This window comes from Rhodnius prolixus, unplaced genomic scaffold (genome assembly GCF_049639745.1).
Source record: "Rhodnius prolixus isolate KJV_2025 unplaced genomic scaffold, Rpr scaffold_3, whole genome shotgun sequence".
Classification (NCBI taxonomy): Eukaryota; Metazoa; Arthropoda; class Insecta; order Hemiptera; family Reduviidae; genus Rhodnius; species Rhodnius prolixus.
In genome coordinates this window covers 49,750,952-49,772,786 of record NW_027411603.1, presented here as the reverse complement: position 1 = coordinate 49,772,786, position 21,835 = coordinate 49,750,952, and the positions used below count along the sequence as shown (strand labels likewise).

The 21,835-nt window shown below is 30.4% G+C and overlaps 1 protein-coding gene across 4 annotated transcripts in view; it reads left to right on the top strand.

The window, feature by feature from the left end:
* The window catches only part of rsh (Rap GTPase activating protein radish), a 310,270-nt gene that overhangs the window by 239,107 nt on the left and 49,328 nt on the right, over positions 1-21,835 (top strand). For 3 of the 4 annotated variants that reach the window (XM_074126565.1, XM_074126563.1, XM_074126562.1), the window contains exon 2: positions 15,906-15,981. The exons of the other annotated variant lie outside the window; for it this stretch is intronic. In XM_074126565.1, the coding sequence (XP_073982666.1) occupies positions 15,947-15,981 (35 nt within the window). In that variant the 5' untranslated portion in view covers positions 15,906-15,946. The remainder of the gene's footprint in view (positions 1-15,905; positions 15,982-21,835) is intronic. 4 annotated transcript variants of the gene reach the window in all.

Genomic DNA, 21,835 nt, shown 5'->3' with positions numbered 1-21,835 from the left:
TAAAATTACGTAAAAATCTGTCGAGTAGGAAGCGAGATATTAACAGTTAAAGTTTGTTTATATTTGAAACAGTGAAAACTTAAAATACAAATATCTCGTAAACTACTCGATAGATTTCGGTTATATTTTACCTGTATATGGAGACATCTTTTGTCTATAATTGTATAAAATTTCGTAAAAATCTGTCGAGTAGGAAACGAGATATTAACAGTTAATGTTTGTTTCTATTTGAAACAGTGAAAACTTAAACTACAAATATCTCGTAAACTACTCGATAGATTTCGGTTATATTTTACCTGTATATGGAGACGTCTTTTGTCTATAATTGTATAAAATTTCGTAAAAATCTGTCGAGTAGGAAACGAGATATTTGCAGTTAAATTTTGTTTCTATTTGAAACAGTGAAAACTTAAACTACAAATATCTCGTAAACTACTCGATAGATTTCGGTTATATTTTACCTGTATATGGAGACATCTTTTGTCTATAATTGTATAAAATTTCGTAAAAATCTGTCGAGTAGGAAACGAGATATTTGCAGTTAAATTTTGTTTCTATTTGAAACAGTGAAAACTTAAACTACAAATATCTCGTAAACTACTCGATAGATTTCGGTTATATTTTACCTGTATATGGAGACATCTTTTGTCTATAACTGTATAAAATTTCGTAAAAATCTGTCGAGTAGGAAACGAGATATTTGCAGTTAAAGTTTGTTTCTATTTGATACAGTGAAAATTTAAACTACAAATATCTCGTAAACTACTCGATAGATTTCGGTTATATTTTACCTATATATGGAGACATCTTTTGGCTATAATTGTATAAAATTTCGTAAAAATCTGTCGAGTAGGAAACGAGATATTAACAGTTAAAGTTTGTTTCTATTTGAAACAGTGAAAACTTAAACTACAAATATCTCGTAAACTACTCGATAGATTTCGGTTATATTTTACTTGTATATGGAGACGTCTTTTGTCTATAATTGTATAAAATTTCGTAAAAATCTGTCGAGTAGGAAACGAGATATTTGCAGTTAAATTTTGTTTCTATTTGAAACAGTGAAAACTTAAACTACAAATATCTCGTAAACTACTCGATAGATTTCGGTTATATTTTACCTGTATATGGAGACATCTTTTGTCTATAATTGTATAAAATTTCCTAAAAATCTGTCGAGTAGGAAACGAGATATTTGCAGTTAAATTTTGTTTCTATTTGAAACAGTGAAAACTTAAACTACAAATATCTCGTAAACTACCAGATAGATTTCGGTTATATTTTACCTTTATATGGAGACGTCTTTTGTCTATAATTGTATAAAATTTCGTAAAAATCTGTCGAGTAGGAAACGAGATATTTGCAGTTAAAGTTTGTTTCTATTTGAAACAGTGAAAACTTAAACTACAAATATCTCGTAAACTACTCGATAGATTTCGGTTATATTTTACCTATATATGGAGACATCTTTTGGCTATAATTGTATAAAATTTCGTAAAAATCTGTCGAGTAGAAAACGAGATATTTACAGTTAAAATTTGTTTCTATTTGAAACAGTGAAAAGTTAAACTACAAATATCTCGTAAACTACTCGATAGATTTCGGTTATATTTTACTTGTATATGGAGACGTCTTTTGTCTATAATTGTATAAAATTTCGTAAAAATCTATCGAGTAGGAAACGAGATATTTGCAGTTAAATTTTGTTTCTATTTGAAACAGTGAAAACTTAAACTACAAATATCTCGTAAACTACTCGATAGATTTCGGTTATATTTTACCTGTATATGGAGACATCTTTTGTCTATAATTGTATAAAATTTCCTAAAAATCTGTCGAGTAGGAAACGAGATATTTGCAGTTAAATTTTGTTTCTATTTGAAACAGTGAAAACTTAAACTACAAATATCTCGTAAACTACCTGATAGATTTCGGTTATATTTTACCTGTATATGGAGACGTCTTTTGTCTATAATTGTATAAAATTTCGTAAAAATCTGTCGAGTAGGAAACGAGATATTTGCAGTTAAAGTTTGTTTCTATTTGAAACAGTGAAAACTTAAACTACAAATATCTCGTAAACTACTCGATAGATTTCGATTATATTTTACCTATATATGGAGACATCTTTTGTCTATAATTGTATAAAATTTCGTAAAAATCTGTCGAGTAGGAAACGAGATATTTGCAGTTAAAGTTTGTTTCTATTTGAAACAGTGAAAACTTAAACTACAAATATCTCGTAAACTACTCGATAGATTTCGGTTATATTTTACCTGTATATGGAGACATCTTTTGTCTATAATTGTATAAAATTTCGTAAAAATCTGTCGAGTAGGAAACGAGATATTTGCAGTTAAACTTTGTTTCTATTTGAAACAGTGAAAACTTAAACTACAAATATCTCGTAAACTACTCTATAGATTTCGGTTATATTTTACCTGTATATGGAGACATCTTTTGTCTTTAATTGTATAAAATTTCGTAAAAATCTGTCGAGTAGGAAACGAGATATTTGCAGTTAAATTTTGTTTCTATTTGAAACAGTGAAAACTTAAACTACAAATATAACGTAAACTACTCGATAGATTTCGGTTATATTTTACCTGTATATGGAGACATCTTTTGTCTATAATTGTATAAAATTTCGTAAAAATCTGTCGAGTAGGAAACGAGATATTAACAGTTAATGTTTGTTTCTATTTGAAACAGTGAAAACTTAAACTACAAATATCTCGTAAACTACTCGATAGATTTCGGTTATATTTTACCTGTATATGGAGACATCTTTTGTCTATAATTGTATAAAATTTCGTAAAAATCTGTCGAGTAGGAAACGAGATATTTGCAGTTAAACTTTGTTTCTATTTGAAACAGTGAAAACTTAAACTACAAATAACTCGTAAACTACTCTATAGATTTCGGTTATATTTTACCTGTATATGGAGACATCTTTTGTCTTTAATTGTATAAAATTTCGTAAAAATCTGTCGAGTAGGAAACGAGATATTTGCACTTAAATTTTGTTTCTATTTGAAACAGTGAAAACTTAAACTACAAATATCTCGTAAACTACCTGATAGATTTTGGTTATATTTTACCTGTATATGGAGACATCTTTTGTCTATAATTGTATAAAATTTCGTAAAAATCTGTCGAGTAGGAAACGAGATATTAACAGTTAAAGTTTGTTTATATTTGAAACAGTGAAAAATTAAACTACAAATATCTCGTAAACTACTCGATAGATTTCGGTTATATTTTACCTGTATATGGAGACATCTTTTGTCAATAATTGTATAAAATTACGTAAAAATCTGTCGAGTAGGAAGCGAGATATTAACAGTTAAAGTTTGTTTATATTTGAAACAGTGAAAACTTAAAATACAAATATCTCGTAAACTACTCGATAGATTTCGGTTATATTTTACCTGTATATGGAGACATCTTTTGTCTAAAATTGTATAAAATTACGTAAAAATCTGTCGAGTAGGAAGCGAGATATTAACAGTTAAAGTTTGTTTCTATTTGAAACAGTGAAAAATTAAACTACAAATATCTCGTAAACTACTCGATAGATTTCGGTTATATTTTAACTGTATATGGAGACATCTTTTGTCTATAATTGTATAAAATTACGTAAAAATCTGTCGAGTAGGAAGCGAGATATTAACAGTTAAAGTTTGTTTATATTTGAAACAGTGAAAACTTAAAATACAAATATCTCGTAAACTACTCGATAGATTTCGGTTATATTTTACCTGTATATGGAGACATCTTTTGTCTATAATTGTATAAAATTTCGTAAAAATCTGTCGAGTAGGAAACGAGATATTAACAGTTAATGTTTGTTTCTATTTGAAACAGTGAAAACTTAAACTACAAATATCTCGTAAACTACTCGATAGATTTCGGTTATATTTTACCTGTATATGGAGACGTCTTTTGTCTATAATTGTATAAAATTTCGTAAAAATCTGTCGAGTAGGAAACGAGATATTTGCAGTTAAATTTTGTTTCTATTTGAAACAGTGAAAACTTAAACTACAAATATCTCGTAAACTACTCGATAGATTTCGGTTATATTTTACCTGTATATGGAGACATCTTTTGTCTATAATTGTATAAAATTTCGTAAAAATCTGTCGAGTAGGAAACGAGATATTTGCAGTTAAATTTTGTTTCTATTTGAAACAGTGAAAACTTAAACTACAAATATCTCGTAAACTACTCGATAGATTTCGGTTATATTTTACCTGTATATGGAGACATCTTTTGTCTATAACTGTATAAAATTTCGTAAAAATCTGTCGAGTAGGAAACGAGATATTTGCAGTTAAAGTTTGTTTCTATTTGAAACAGTGAAAATTTAAACTACAAATATCTCGTAAACTACTCGATAGATTTCGGTTATATTTTACCTATATATGGAGACATCTTTTGGCTATAATTGTATAAAATTTCGTAAAAATCTGTCGAGTAGGAAACGAGATATTAACAGTTAAAGTTTGTTTCTATTTGAAACAGTGAAAACTTAAACTACAAATATCTCGTAAACTACTCGATAGATTTCGGTTATATTTTACTTGTATATGGAGACGTCTTTTGTCTATAATTGTATAAAATTTCGTAAAAATCTGTCGAGTAGGAAACGAGATATTTGCAGTTAAATTTTGTTTCTATTTGAAACAGTGAAAACTTAAACTACAAATATCTCGTAAACTACTCGATAGATTTCGGTTATATTTTACCTGTATATGGAGACATCTTTTGTCTATAATTGTATAAAATTTCCTAAAAATCTGTCGAGTAGGAAACGAGATATTTGCAGTTAAATTTTGTTTCTATTTGAAACAGTGAAAACTTAAACTACAAATATCTCGTAAACTACCAGATAGATTTCGGTTATATTTTACCTTTATATGGAGACGTCTTTTGTCTATAATTGTATAAAATTTCGTAAAAATCTGTCGAGTAGGAAACGAGATATTTGCAGTTAAAGTTTGTTTCTATTTGAAACAGTGAAAACTTAAACTACAAATATCTCGTAAACTACTCGATAGATTTCGGTTATATTTTACCTATATATGGAGACATCTTTTGTCTATAATTGTATAAAATTTCGTAAAAATCTGTCGAGTAGGAAACGAGATATTTGCAGTTATAGTTTGTTTCTATTTGAAACAGTGAAAACTTAAACTACAAATATCTCGTAAACTACTCGATAGATTTCGGTTATATTTTACCTATATATGGAGACATCTTTTGGCTATAATTGTATAAAATTTCGTAAAAATCTGTCGAGTAGAAAACGAGATATTTACAGTTAAAATTTGTTTCTATTTGAAACAGTGAAAAGTTAAACTACAAATATCTCGTAAACTACTCGATAGATTTCGGTTATATTTTACTTGTATATGGAGACGTCTTTTGTCTATAATTGTATAAAATTTCGTAAAAATCTATCGAGTAGGAAACGAGATATTTGCAGTTAAATTTTGTTTCTATTTGAAACAGTGAAAACTTAAACTACAAATATCTCGTAAACTACTCGATAGATTTCGGTTATATTTTACCTGTATATGGAGACATCTTTTGTCTATAATTGTATAAAATTTCCTAAAAATCTGTCGAGTAGGAAACGAGATATTTGCAGTTAAATTTTGTTTCTATTTGAAACAGTGAAAACTTAAACTACAAATATCTCGTAAACTACCTGATAGATTTCGGTTATATTTTACCTTTATATGGAGACGTCTTTTGTCTATAATTGTATAAAATTTCGTAAAAATCTGTCGAGTAGGAAACGAGATATTTGCAGTTAAAGTTTGTTTCTATTTGAAACAGTGAAAACTTAAACTACAAATATCTCGTAAACTACTCGATAGATTTCGATTATATTTTACCTATATATGGAGACATCTTTTGTCTATAATTGTATAAAATTTCGTAAAAATCTGTCGAGTAGGAAACGAGATATTTGCAGTTAAAGTTTGTTTCTATTTGAAACAGTGAAAACTTAAACTACAAATATCTCGTAAACTACTCGATAGATTTCGGTTATATTTTACCTGTATATGGAGACATCTTTTGTCTATAATTGTATAAAATTTCCTAAAAATCTGTCGAGTAGGAAACGAGATATTTGCAGTTAAATTTTGTTTCTATTTGAAACAGTGAAAACTTAAACTACAAATATCTCGTAAACTACCTGATAGATTTCGGTTATATTTTACCTGTATATGGAGACGTCTTTTGTCTATAATTGTATAAAATTTCGTAAAAATCTGTCGAGTAGGAAACGAGATATTTGCAGTTAAAGTTTGTTTCTATTTGAAACAGTGAAAACTTAAACTACAAATATCTCGTAAACTACTCGATAGATTTCGATTATATTTTACCTATATATGGAGACATCTTTTGTCTATAATTGTATAAAATTTCGTAAAAATCTGTCGAGTAGGAAACGAGATATTTGCAGTTAAAGTTTGTTTCTATTTGAAACAGTGAAAACTTAAACTACAAATATCTCGTAAACTACTCGATAGATTTCGGTTATATTTTACCTGTATATGGAGACATCTTTTGTCTATAATTGTATAAAATTTCGTAAAAATCTGTCGAGTAGGAAACGAGATATTTGCAGTTAAACTTTGTTTCTATTTGAAACAGTGAAAACTTAAACTACAAATATCTCGTAAACTACTCTATAGATTTCGGTTATATTTTACCTGTATATGGAGACATCTTTTGTCTTTAATTGTATAAAATTTCGTAAAAATCTGTCGAGTAGGAAACGAGATATTTGCAGTTAAATTTTGTTTCTATTTGAAACAGTGAAAACTTAAACTACAAATATAACGTAAACTACTCGATAGATTTCGGTTATATTTTACCTGTATATGGAGACATCTTTTGTCTATAATTGTATAAAATTTCGTAAAAATCTGTCGAGTAGGAAACGAGATATTAACAGTTAATGTTTGTTTCTATTTGAAACAGTGAAAACTTAAACTACAAATATCTCGTAAACTACTCGATAGATTTCGGTTATATTTTACCTGTATATGGAGACATCTTTTGTCTATAATTGTATAAAATTTCGTAAAAATCTGTCGAGTAGGAAACGAGATATTTGCAGTTAAACTTTGTTTCTATTTGAAACAGTGAAAACTTAAACTACAAATAACTCGTAAACTACTCTATAGATTTCGGTTATATTTTACCTGTATATGGAGACATCTTTTGTCTTTAATTGTATAAAATTTCGTAAAAATCTGTCGAGTAGGAAACGAGATATTTGCACTTAAATTTTGTTTCTATTTGAAACAGTGAAAACTTAAACTACAAATATCTCGTAAACTACCTGATAGATTTTGGTTATATTTTACCTGTATATGGAGACATCTTTTGTCTATAATTGTATAAAATTTCGTAAAAATCTGTCGAGTAGGAAACGAGATATTAACAGTTAAAGTTTGTTTATATTTGAAACAGTGAAAAATTAAACTACAAATATCTCGTAAACTACTCGATAGATTTCGGTTATATTTTACCTGTATATGGAGACATCTTTTGTCAATAATTGTATAAAATTACGTAAAAATCTGTCGAGTAGGAAGCGAGATATTAACAGTTAAAGTTTGTTTATATTTGAAACAGTGAAAACTTAAAATACAAATATCTCGTAAACTACTCGATAGATTTCGGTTATATTTTACCTGTATATGGAGACATCTTTTGTCTAAAATTGTATAAAATTACGTAAAAATCTGTCGAGTAGGAAGCGAGATATTAACAGTTAAAGTTTGTTTCTATTTGAAACAGTGAAAAATTAAACTACAAATATCTCGTAAACTACTCGATAGATTTCGGTTATATTTTAACTGTATATGGAGACATCTTTTGTCTATAATTGTATAAAATTACGTAAAAATCTGTCGAGTAGGAAGCGAGATATTAACAGTTAAAGTTTGTTTATATTTGAAACAGTGAAAACTTAAAATACAAATATCTCGTAAACTACTCGATAGATTTCGGTTATATTTTACCTGTATATGGAGACATCTTTTGTCTATAATTGTATAAAATTTCGTAAAAATCTGTCGAGTAGGAAACGAGATATTAACAGTTAATGTTTGTTTCTATTTGAAACAGTGAAAACTTAAACTACAAATATCTCGTAAACTACTCGATAGATTTCGGTTATATTTTACCTGTATATGGAGACGTCTTTTGTCTATAATTGTATAAAATTTCGTAAAAATCTGTCGAGTAGGAAACGAGATATTTGCAGTTAAATTTTGTTTCTATTTGAAACAGTGAAAACTTAAACTACAAATATCTCGTAAACTACTCGATAGATTTCGGTTATATTTTACCTGTATATGGAGACATCTTTTGTCTATAATTGTATAAAATTTCGTAAAAATCTGTCGAGTAGGAAACGAGATATTTGCAGTTAAATTTTGTTTCTATTTGAAACAGTGAAAACTTAAACTACAAATATCTCGTAAACTACTCGATAGATTTCGGTTATATTTTACCTGTATATGGAGACATCTTTTGTCTATAACTGTATAAAATTTCGTAAAAATCTGTCGAGTAGGAAACGAGATATTTGCAGTTAAAGTTTGTTTCTATTTGAAACAGTGAAAATTTAAACTACAAATATCTCGTAAACTACTCGATAGATTTCGGTTATATTTTACCTATATATGGAGACATCTTTTGGCTATAATTGTATAAAATTTCGTAAAAATCTGTCGAGTAGGAAACGAGATATTAACAGTTAAAGTTTGTTTCTATTTGAAACAGTGAAAACTTAAACTACAAATATCTCGTAAACTACTCGATAGATTTCGGTTATATTTTACTTGTATATGGAGACGTCTTTTGTCTATAATTGTATAAAATTTCGTAAAAATCTGTCGAGTAGGAAACGAGATATTTGCAGTTAAATTTTGTTTCTATTTGAAACAGTGAAAACTTAAACTACAAATATCTCGTAAACTACTCGATAGATTTCGGTTATATTTTACCTGTATATGGAGACATCTTTTGTCTATAATTGTATAAAATTTCCTAAAAATCTGTCGAGTAGGAAACGAGATATTTGCAGTTAAATTTTGTTTCTATTTGAAACAGTGAAAACTTAAACTACAAATATCTCGTAAACTACCAGATAGATTTCGGTTATATTTTACCTTTATATGGAGACGTCTTTTGTCTATAATTGTATAAAATTTCGTAAAAATCTGTCGAGTAGGAAACGAGATATTTGCAGTTAAAGTTTGTTTCTATTTGAAACAGTGAAAACTTAAACTACAAATATCTCGTAAACTACTCGATAGATTTCGGTTATATTTTACCTATATATGGAGACATCTTTTGTCTATAATTGTATAAAATTTCGTAAAAATCTGTCGAGTAGGAAACGAGATATTTGCAGTTATAGTTTGTTTCTATTTGAAACAGTGAAAACTTAAACTACAAATATCTCGTAAACTACTCGATAGATTTCGGTTATATTTTACCTATATATGGAGACATCTTTTGGCTATAATTGTATAAAATTTCGTAAAAATCTGTCGAGTAGAAAACGAGATATTTACAGTTAAAATTTGTTTCTATTTGAAACAGTGAAAAGTTAAACTACAAATATCTCGTAAACTACTCGATAGATTTCGGTTATATTTTACTTGTATATGGAGACGTCTTTTGTCTATAATTGTATAAAATTTCGTAAAAATCTATCGAGTAGGAAACGAGATATTTGCAGTTAAATTTTGTTTCTATTTGAAACAGTGAAAACTTAAACTACAAATATCTCGTAAACTACTCGATAGATTTCGGTTATATTTTACCTGTATATGGAGACATCTTTTGTCTATAATTGTATAAAATTTCCTAAAAATCTGTCGAGTAGGAAACGAGATATTTGCAGTTAAATTTTGTTTCTATTTGAAACAGTGAAAACTTAAACTACAAATATCTCGTAAACTACCTGATAGATTTCGGTTATATTTTACCTTTATATGGAGACGTCTTTTGTCTATAATTGTATAAAATTTCGTAAAAATCTGTCGAGTAGGAAACGAGATATTTGCAGTTAAAGTTTGTTTCTATTTGAAACAGTGAAAACTTAAACTACAAATATCTCGTAAACTACTCGATAGATTTCGATTATATTTTACCTATATATGGAGACATCTTTTGTCTATAATTGTATAAAATTTCGTAAAAATCTGTCGAGTAGGAAACGAGATATTTGCAGTTAAAGTTTGTTTCTATTTGAAACAGTGAAAACTTAAACTACAAATATCTCGTAAACTACTCGATAGATTTCGGTTATATTTTACCTATATATGGAGACATCTTTTGGCTATAATTGTATAAAATTTCGTAAAAATCTGTCGAGTAGAAAACGAGATATTTACAGTTAAAATTTGTTTCTATTTGAAACAGTGAAAACTTAAACTACAAATATCTCGTAAACTACTCGATAGATTTCGGTTATATTTTACCCGTATATGGTGACATCTTTTGTCTATAATTGTATAAAATTTCGTAAAAATCTGTCGTGTAGGAAACGAGATATTTGCAGTTAAAGTTTGTTTCTATTTATTTCTATGTACCGAGATATTTAGAGTTAAATTTTCGTTTGGTTTGAAACTGTGAAATCTTTAACTTTAAATATGTATCTCAAAAAGTACTCGATGGATTTTGTGAAGGATGGAGAATTGAAGGATGAGGCCACACCGGAAGTGAGTGGTCAACTTCCAGGCTGTTATTTCCTTCTGGAGATTCTGGACGTTATTACGTGGACCATTAGATGGATCGTCTTGCCTGGACGGGATTAGACCAGTTCCATGGATTTGCTGAATCTATCAATAACAAAACGTTTTTATGACGTAATTTATTGTAAGAGGCAATCCTAAGTATTTACTGAGTGATTCGATTTGTTTTTAAATGATAAATATCATCAAAAAAAAAACGTGATGAGCGAGCACATTGCATTGGGTTTACGCTATGATTTGAGCCGGAAATGAAAAAAAAGGTTTTTCCGCGATTGCGGGTAGATTGATGGAGATATACACACTGAGCGGCTGACCTAAATGTATTTATAATCTGCATATGAATTCTCGTTTATAAATTTTAAGAAAATCAATAAAAAAAAGTGGTATTTTTTACTGCCCAGGGGCTCTCCACCTGCAAGGGCGGAGCCATTCTTTAATTTTAAATAGGATTATTGCAAGTGTGTATTTATTTTAAATAAATTCACCATTTATATATCTTGTATTTTTCCCTCTCAAATATATCTATCTGGTCTTGTTCTGTGCGTAAAAATGAATTATTCGTTTGAAAAATAAGAGAAAATAATAAATAAATAAATATATGAAATCTGAATAATTTATTGCCACCGTCTAAACTCACGTATGCCCCACGCAATGTAAAGAAAACTTAAGTTCTTCTAATAAAGTGGTGGAAAAGTCTTTGTAGAAAGTTTAATTCTTGTTTTTCCGCGTATAATTGAATAAGACTTTGGTAGAACTTAGGATCAAGTCCCCCCCCCCTTCCAACCCTTTTTAGCCCTACATTAATTTAATTAAAATGAAGTTGTAATTTATTACTTACTAGTGTCTTATTTACTTAATAGCCTGTGGAATCTCCTGCTTTTCAAGATAAATTACGAATATAAAGGGGAGCATTGTGGAAGGCAAGGGTTTGGAGGAAGTGTCCCAAGTTTGGATGGGGGTGGAGGAGGTGTGATGTCATCCTTAGTGAACCTCCACCAATTTTCCTTTGATTTATCTTCCTTGAAAAAAGGGATCATTGGAGGAACAACAATCTTACGTCTTTTTTTTTTTCGATCCTCTTGGAATTCATAAATATTTCTAATTAATTCAATTTTCCCTTTATTATTTCGGTTCGGAAAATTGAGGGTCGTAGTTTGGGGATCCCTGGCTTAAAACAATAAAAGTCCTTTGAAAATTTCAACTAGAAGCCATTACGCGATTGTTAAAATTCTGAGTAAACAGGAATTGCCAAAAGAGCTTCACAAAAGTAAACAGGAAATTCCAAAAGAACTTCACAAAAGTAAACAGGAAATTCCAAAAAAACTTCACAAAAGTAAACAGGAAATTCCAAAAAAACTTCACAAAAGTAAACAGGAAATTCCAAAAAAACTTCACAAAAGTAAACCAGAAATTCCAAAAGAACTTCACAAAAGTAAACCAGAAATTCCAAAAGAACTTCACAAAAGTAAACAGGAAATTCCAGTTTATTGATTAAAAAAATATTTTTCCACTTTTCTGACTTTTTTTTTTTGAAAATACCGCCTATTATTTCGTATTTACAACTAAAAGTTTAGTTTTTATTGGAATAATTTTTCTTTAAAAATTCATTTTTGGGTATCTTTCATAATTTTGTTTTTCCACCAATAGCCTAAGATTATTTCTGAAGGAAAATCTGTCCAAAAAAGAGGAAAACGAACACCCAAAAAAAAAAAAGAAGAGTAACTCTTTGTAGACTAATATAAATATTGAAAATTTTCTTTTCCTATTTTTTCTTTTACAGTATTTAAGGCAATGAAAACACGATTTTACTTCTATTTTTGTCTTTTTATGAGCAGATTATTGTTATTTAATGGGCAGTCATAATAATCTAGTAATCCTCTCCTTCAAAGATTTATTTTTAACAAGTTTTCTTTTTATAAAAATTTTTTTTCAAAGTGAAAATCTCAGATGTTGATGACGTACAGTTTTTCACAGATTCTTTTTCCAATCTTATTTCTTTATCTCACCCCTCCTCACAGCCCTACGTATTAACCTCAATATCTGGATGTTTTTTCTTCTTTGTCTTTTTTGGTTTCCATTCAGACCATGTACGTATGTACACCCCAGCAAGGAGATAAACTCTTGCAAAAATATGGAAATATTGTGGTGATAAATAAAATAAAAACAAAACTTCAAAGGAAAAGTAATCGGAAAAATTTCACATTGAAAGAACAAAGCGGCCGCTTTGGAAAAGCAAAAAAAAAAGGGAAAATTCCCAACAGAAATGTTTACATAAAGTACATCATACCCAACATTCCTCATCTTCTTGTTTTTTGGTGCCATACAGATTTTTAGATGCGCTTTGACATTTATATATACATAGAAATATGTAAAAATCAGTGTATTTGTATCTCTATCTTCATATTCTGGAGTTTACGTCACTAAATCTAAAAAAAAAAGTCCTTTTTTATCCCCTTTAACCCCTGCAGGATTATCTAATATGACATCCTCTTTGAACAAACAAAAAAGCAATATTTATTTGTTATATTTTGTTCGGCACTAAATTTATGTATTTATAAAGTTGGAATGCAATGTTAAAAAAACATATTCATAAGCACATTTTAACTTTTAATAATGTAAAACAAAAATTATACGTTGAATCCTTTTCTTAAAGGATTGAATTAAACATAAGTTCGGTTTATTCAATTAACACATAACTTAACATAAACACTAACATAAAGCAACATAACCTAAAAAGCGTCACTTGCTACCTGCAACTCTCTCACACAACCCCAAACTATCATCCCCTTTCACATTCATCAGTGTTGCCATTCCTATATCTAAAATACATTAAATTTACCTACAATAATTATTTGTAAAAAAAAAAATCTTAGAAGTTTTTTTTGGATAATTGCAGCAATAATTCTGTGTTTAAAAAACAGTGTCAAAAAACACTTCCTACGCTATTTGGTCTCCTGTCTTTTTGTTTTATCATTGGCGAGAGTTCGGTGCAAATTCATGAATGAAACTTTTGTAATTTGACAGAAATATGAATGGTTGATATTTTCGTTTATTTTTATTGAATAAATGTCATCCAAAATGTAAACATGAATCACCATGATCCTCATTTAAATAATAAAATTACGATTAATCAATCATAATTGAATTAAAATGGCCGAATTACCATCAGCTGGAGGCTACCATCTCATTTAAATAAAATTGATATTCTTTAATTATTTATAAAACAACACAAAGTTAATTTTGTCCTAAATAACGCTTGTGAATGTCTCATATTTATTATTTATTTTTTATTTATTAATGTATTTGTATTTTTCCCTGCGTTTATTATTCAAATAATATCCCCATATTGAAAAAAATATATGTGCTTTTTCTGTTTATTATAATTTAATCATTTTGTTTTTTTATTTCTATGTGTACATATATGTATTCTTAATTATTTATTTATTTAAATAATCCAAAAAAAAATGCAAATGCTATTAATTTATTAACCCTTAATCACTCAACCCCTTTTTTTTTTTTTTTTTGGAAACCCAATTGTTTGTGGTTACCTCGAACAGTTCCTTCTGTAGAGTGCATTTATTTTTTTTTTTTTAAGTTAAGAAAATTCTGTGTCGCAAAATTTTAATGTTATTTTAATAATTACGAATAATAACAACTGGATATAGATATGAGTGAAAAAATGAGAAAGAACAAAATGTTTAATTTTTGAATTGAAGAAAAGAGGAGTGTGAGTCAAGTGATAGATAGTCATTTTAGAATAGAATCTGGTTAAGCAAAGTTAACGATGGCTTAGAGAACGCACACTAACGTGAGAGCAGTTCTACTCGTAGTGCCAACGAGCAAGATCTAAAGATGCCTGAAAAACGCTTTTGTAACTTTTTCTTCAATTTTTAAAGAATAATTCTCTTTTAACACTACCAAGCAGAAACTTCTGCTGAAGCTGCAGTGCCCAGGACATACAAAACCATCCGGAAACTCTTTAAGCCACTGGTCCTGATTCTGTTATCTGCTGGTTCTAATTTGACCAAAAAAAAAAAAAAACTCTTCGACTTCTCTTTGGCCGGAGCAATTAGGCCTCAGAGTTGCCGCAGGACTCTTTTTTTTTTTGGCCAGAGTCTTAAGCATTGTTCCAGCCTTGATTTGAACCTTCCTGAGCCAGCTCGTTCGTCCTTATCAGTGGCCAGATGCTCTGGATCTGTTAATCGAAAGCATAATCTATAGGAGCTGCTCCCTATATTTTGGACTATGCCAATGAATATTGATTCTGACTCTAAGCAAGTTTATTCTTCAGCAAATCTAAGCCAAATGAAAAGTGATAATGCTCACCATCAGGATAATGCCAATTTTCCACAAAACTTGGATCACCAAATGAATGTTGCCAGTTTTTCTATTGCTACCATTTCTTTGGTATACCCCCCCTAGATACCGTTATCTTTAGCTTATTTGAGCAACTACTAAGTAATCGCCTCTTTTTTGTTCAGGCAGGGCTTTCCAACTACCAATTAGGTGTTGTAAACAAGAGTGGAAGCTCATACTTTACTATAAACAATTTTTTTCTAACAAATAAAAAGTAGTCTTAAGCGGGATTCGAACTAGCGATCTTCCGCACACAAAGCCAAGCTCTTGACCACTACACCATCACTCGTCCCATTATTTGGGCAAGATTTTAGATATTTTAGACTCATTCAAGACTCATTTACGTCCACGCCTACTTCAGGTACTCCTCTACCTTAAAAAAAAAAAAAAAAAAAAAATCTCCCCATTATTTGCCGATTTAAAAATTATTTCATGGTAATTTTACTAAAATTATTACTGAACATGGTTGTTATTGTAAGATTTATTAAAATAATATTGATCTTACAAAAAAAAAGAAAAGTTATTTCAAAAAAATGATTAATAAATACCTCACTTTTATTCTAGACGATTATTTATTTGAATTATTTGGTTTTATCAGCGGATGATAAAAATATTCCTTACAATGTTTTGTGTGGGTTAAACAAAAAATATGTTTTAATTTAATTTTTTTATGTTATTTTTTCTTTTTTTATGTGATTTTTGTTGTTAATTAGTGAAAATATATATATATATATTTCTTGCATTGTGTAGAGAGCGCCGCAGGTGGCGTGCTGTGAAAACAAGCATGAACTATGGCAAGGTCCTCCCCAAGACTTCGCACCTACAGGTCTCATACCACAACAATCAAATTTTGTTTTCTATTTTTTGGCTTTTTCATGGTTTTGTGGTGATTTTGGTTTGTTTTATTTCTCATCTGTTACTCTTCTTTTTTTTTTTAAGAGAAAAAATTATTACTTTTTTAAGAAATCAAAATGGATTGCATACTTTTTTTTTACCCCTTAATTCTAAAAGAGGAGATGACATATTATTGCTGTAGATGTCGTGGAGAATAAAGTAGATCTTAAATTTTTTGGAATACTATTTATTACCATCTAGAATATGGTTTAAATTGATTAACAAAATCCGTGACTTAATTGCACAGTTAGACAACCAATCATGTAATCAAGAAATCAACTTCTTGATCTTGATTTTAAAACTCAAATCGGTTAGCTCATATCGATGGAGAATAATTTCTAATTGGTTGGTTAGCAAAGCCAAAGAGTAACTTGAAGGTTAATTGGTTGAAGATTCTGTACTGTAAAACATTACTGTCTACTTTGTCCCACTTCGATTACCAGCCTTCTTCTTTACCCTTTTGAGGAGAATCATTGGTCGAGATGGCATCTATCTGACCAACTTCTCTTGAATCTCTTGCATTGAAGCACTCCCATGTCCAAAGATAGGGTCACATTAGCGAAAGCCTAGCTTTTAATTGTAACTCACAATACACATGAGGATCCTTATCCTATTCTTCAAGACATAGGCGTCATAGGCTGAGGGTACCTTGAAATTGCAGGGAGATTTGCAAATTAGATTAGATTAGATTAAACTAGGGCGGCCTCAAGGCTACGCCACTGCGCACCCCTTTGGATCTATTGTGGCTCCCCTCACTCTAAAAGCTCACCCTCCAGACCTTTTCCTTTTAATCAGACTCTTAATGCAGGAGAGCGGCTCCTAAATAAAGCTCACAAGCCTTGTTATTTCCTCCCCTGAGAAGTAACATCCTTAGCCACACGAGCCCCTCACACTGACAAAACACGTGCAGTGCCGTTTCCTCCTCTTCCCTGACAGAACCTACAGAGGTTAAATAATCGTAAAGTCTAAAGTAAATGAACAAATTTTTTTTTTTCTCAATGATTTAAGGCGCGTCAACATCTAAGGTTATTAGTGCCCGGAGCTTTTTTCAGTGCACTGTGCGGCCTCCGGACAGTGTTCTCTCCGTTACAGACAACACTGTCCATCACCGGACAGTGAGCTATAAGAAGCTCCTAGAAAGAGAAAATCTAAAGGCCAGCAGCTGGATTCGAACCTGGGACCTCCGTGCGGGAGTCCAGTACGCTAATCCCTTCCCTAATATTTTTATTATTGATGGGAAGGTATGTTCACACCTTCCAGAGTAAACAATTTAGATCAGACTTTTTTTTTTTAATTTACCACAGAGTTGATGGAATTAACCACAGAACATTTTATCGTTACATAACCTGGGATATTTTTTAAAAAACATTTTAAAATGGAAGGCTTAATGCGACCACAAATCAGTTCATGAATGACGTATAAATCCACAAATAGCTGTGAGGGAAAGTTACTCCATCCAAGAAAAGCCCAATTTATTTATTTATTTTTAAATGAAATGCTATCCATTTTTATTACACTTTTAAAAAAAATGATTTCAATAATTATTCTCTTAATTTATTTATTTATTTTTTTACAATTTATTTAAATTTGAATAAAGTTCTTTTAGGATAAGAACGGATTTAAAAATAGCATCAATCATACTTCACGATGCACTCCACTTGTAAAAAGCACAAGTATTGGAAAACAACTTCAATTTAAGCTTTCAAGTTTTTGTTTTTCTTTCTTCTTACTTTTCTTTTGTGTTGAAAATTTTCTTTAAATTTTAATTCAGTTTTTTTCTTGAACAAGAAGTTATTTATAAATTAAATTTTAAGCTTGATTACCTAATTTGAAGCACAAAAATGATAAAGCTGTACATTTTCATTTATTTTAAGAACAAAATATTCACTCACTCTTCATTTAAATATTTTAATTTGCATTTTTTACTTGCAAAAGTTTAAATTAAAATACACATCAAAAAATTAATTAGCATGAAACTATTTAAGTTTTTATGGTTAATTTTATAGTATAATCATAATATTAATAAAAGTAATAATTTAACGCACGTAGAATCACTGCAATTTGCTGGGCACCCTTTACTTTGTTTTTAATAAACTGCACTTGCGCACTGATATATTTAAGGAAAATAATTGTAAAATTTGATTCAAGAAACAATCGCCAAATTGCTGATGACGTAATCAAACTTCTTTTCAATTTTGATTTCCTTTTTTTAGCGCAATTAAAAATTGAAATTATAATAATAATAGCATGTTGCTTTCAATGCTAAATAAAAGTATAACGAAACTACGAGGGTCGTTTGAAAAGTCCGTGCAAAAATAAAAACTACTTAATTTTTTGGGGTAAACCTTTTTTATTTTTCAACATAGTCTCCTTTTAGGCTTATACACTTTTCGTCCAACGCTGCTCTAGTTTGTTGATCCCTTCCGAATAATAGGATTTGTCCAAGTCTGAAAAATAGCCATTCGTTTCTGCAATCACCTCCTCGTTTGAATAAAATCTTTTTCCCGCCAGCCATTTCTTCATATTGGGGAACAAATAGTAGTCCGAGGGAGCCAAGTCTGCAGAATAGGGGGGGGGGATGTGAAACGAGTTGGAACCCTATTTCCATTAATTTTGCGACCACAACTGCTGAGGTGTGAGCTGGTGCGTTGTCGTGATGGAAAAGGACTTTTTTTGTGGGGCCAATCGTGGGCGTTTTTCTTGCAGCTCGGTTTTCAAACGGTCCAATAACGATGAATAATATGCACCTGTAATAGTTTTATTCTTTTCCAGATAGTCGATGAGGATTATTCCTTGCGAATCCCAAAAGACGGTCGCCATAATCTTTCCGGCCGAAGGAACGGTCTTCGCCTTTTTTTTTTTTTTAGCGCAGATTCCCCCTTGGTAACCCATTGTTTAGATTGTTCTTTGGTCTCAGGAGTGTAGTGATGTATCCATGTTTCATCCACAGTGACGAAACGACGCTTAAAGTCCTGCGGATTCTTCTGGAACAGCTGCAAACCGTCCTTGCAACACTTCACACGATTTCGTTTTTGGTCAAGCGTGGGCAAATCGCGGCACCCATCTTGCGGATAGCTTTGTCATGTCCAAATGTTGATGCAAAATATTATTGTACCCGTTCATTCGAGATGCCCACAGCACTAGCAATCTCACGCACCTTCACTCTTCTGTCATCCATCACTATATCATGGATTTTATCAATGATTTCTGGAATAGTAACCTTAACAGGGCGTCCAGAACGTTCAGCGTCACTTGTGCCCATATGGCCACTCCGAAAATTTTGAAACCACTTATAAACTGTTCTAATCGAAGGTGCAGAGTCACCATAATGTTTACCAAGCTTCTCTTTAGTCTCCTCAGGCGTTTTGCCTTTCATAAAGTAGTGTTTAATCAACACACGAAATTCTTTTTCGTCCATTTTTTTGAAAATCACTCGACTTCCTCGATTCAAACGAATGCCAAACACAAAGAAATAGACCGATCTGGCTGAAACTTGGTGTGTGTTCTTTTAAGAGATGCTACTAACTAAACATAACCTCGAAATGCGCCAGTAGTGCTATCTCTCTGACTTTGCACGGACTTTTCAAACGACCCTCGTATTCAATTTTAAAGCTTTTTATGCTTTACAGCCAATAAATTTATCAAATATTTTTGCAGCGGAATGTCTTTTTAGGTTAACAAAGAAAGTAAAACCTTCTTTTTTTTGAAGAGCTAAGGTTTGCTAGATGGTGATTTTTAGTTGAGAAAACATTGTCTTAACGAATATGAGGTTTCCGTTGCAGTTAGTACTTACTTTATCATCAGGTATTTACCAACTTATAGTTAGGTTAAAAGCTGATTTGGGCATAAGCTAAGTTAAAGTACAGAAGTAAAAAGTGATTTTCAGTTTTTTTTCAGGCGTTTTATCTCAACGTCCGACTTAGTTTTAAAAATAGTATTAACATTTTTTCTTACAAACAAAAATTAGGTACATGTTAACACCTCTCACTTACAAATCCACACTTGTAACTCCACTTTTGACCAACTGCCATTCCTCAATTTTGGCGTAAGCTGTTCACGGATGGTTTTCAAATCCAGCCGCCCTAGTAAAGTAGAACTTACAAAAAATACCTACTCAAAGTAAATACTTATATTTTTGATCACCTGCATCTTCAGTCTGTAAGTTGAACTTGCACCCAAAATTTTTTAGATTGCATCACTTCTCTTCAAGCCAATTAAAGAAATAAACAGATCTATAGTAATTTCCTACTACCCAAAACGCAAAAAAAATTAAACCCAAATCAATATCAATTAGAGAATAACTTTTAACCTTAAGTTAAATCAAATACAATACTAAGGCCTACTCACTTTGCAGGCCAAAAAGATATTGAGAAAAAAAAAAGCAACCTGACAAATGATGTTATGAAGAAGAGTTGATTTAAATATTGAATTTCTCCTAAATCGGTGCAAAAAACTAAAAACTAAAAAAACAACAGTCAACTGAAGACAAAAAACACAATTTATGATACTACATGGGAGCTTATTGGTCCAAATTGTCATCTGAGAGAAATTTCTGTATCTAATGGGCGAACATTTGACTGAAAAAGATGCTCCGAGACTGGAAAGATACAACTGGATGTATTTGATTTCAGTTTCTAATCATTTGTTATGAGCTCATAATCCATAAAGTGCAGCTACCTAAAAAATAATTCATAATGCAAATAATGTTGCAATACTTCAAACATGTTATTCATGAGCAGAGTAAATTTTAGTGGATTTAGATTGTCACTCTTTTTTAAAGCTTTTACTCATATATTTTTTAAAGCTGAGTTTTATTTGATGGAGAAAAACTTTGAAATTAACAAATAAAAAACTTACATTACTTTATTCTAATTAACAGAGAGTTCTGGAATTAATTTTTAATATAATAATTTACAACATTCTTTTGTGAATTTATAAAAAGCAGAATAAAAAAACAAGTTGGCCATTTTTTTTATTTCTTTGTATGAATTATAATGGAAATTAATAATTTTCAGTAGAATTTAAATTTAAAATTACAAAAATAAACTTGTAAAAGGTAAAATTTAACATTAAAGTCCTGACTTAATGGAATTCAGGCGGGCTTTACGTCCTACTACCAATTAGGTGTCGTGGACGAAGGCGTCTAGCAAACATACTTTACTATAAATTTCTCATATTAACCATTAAATAAAATCCAAGGCCTAGACCGGGTGGAATCGAACCCACTAAACCAGCAATACATCTTAGCTTTGCGGGTCTACCCTATAACCGCCTAACATACTTTACTGTAAATTTCTCATATTAACCATTAAATAAAATCCAAGACCTAGACCGGGGGAATTGAACCCACTAAACCAGCAATACATCTTAGCTTTGCGGGTCCAGCCTATAACCGCCTAACATACTTTACTGTAAATTTCCCATATTAACCATTTAATAAAATCCAAGACCTACACCGGGGGAATCGAACCCACTAAACCAACAATACATCTTAGCTTTGCTGGTCTAGCCTATAACCGCCTAACATACTTTACTGTAAATTTCCCATATTAACCATTTAATAAAATCCAAGACCTAGACCGGGGGAATTGAACCCACTAAACCAGCAATACATCTTAGCTTTGCGGGTCCAGCCTATAACCGCCTAACATACTTTACTGTAAATTTCCCATATTAACCATTTAATAAAATCCAAGACCTAGACCGGGGGAATTGAACCCACTAAACCAGCAATACATCTTAGCTTTGCTGGTCTAGCCTATAACCGCTAGGCTAGCGTGGCGCCT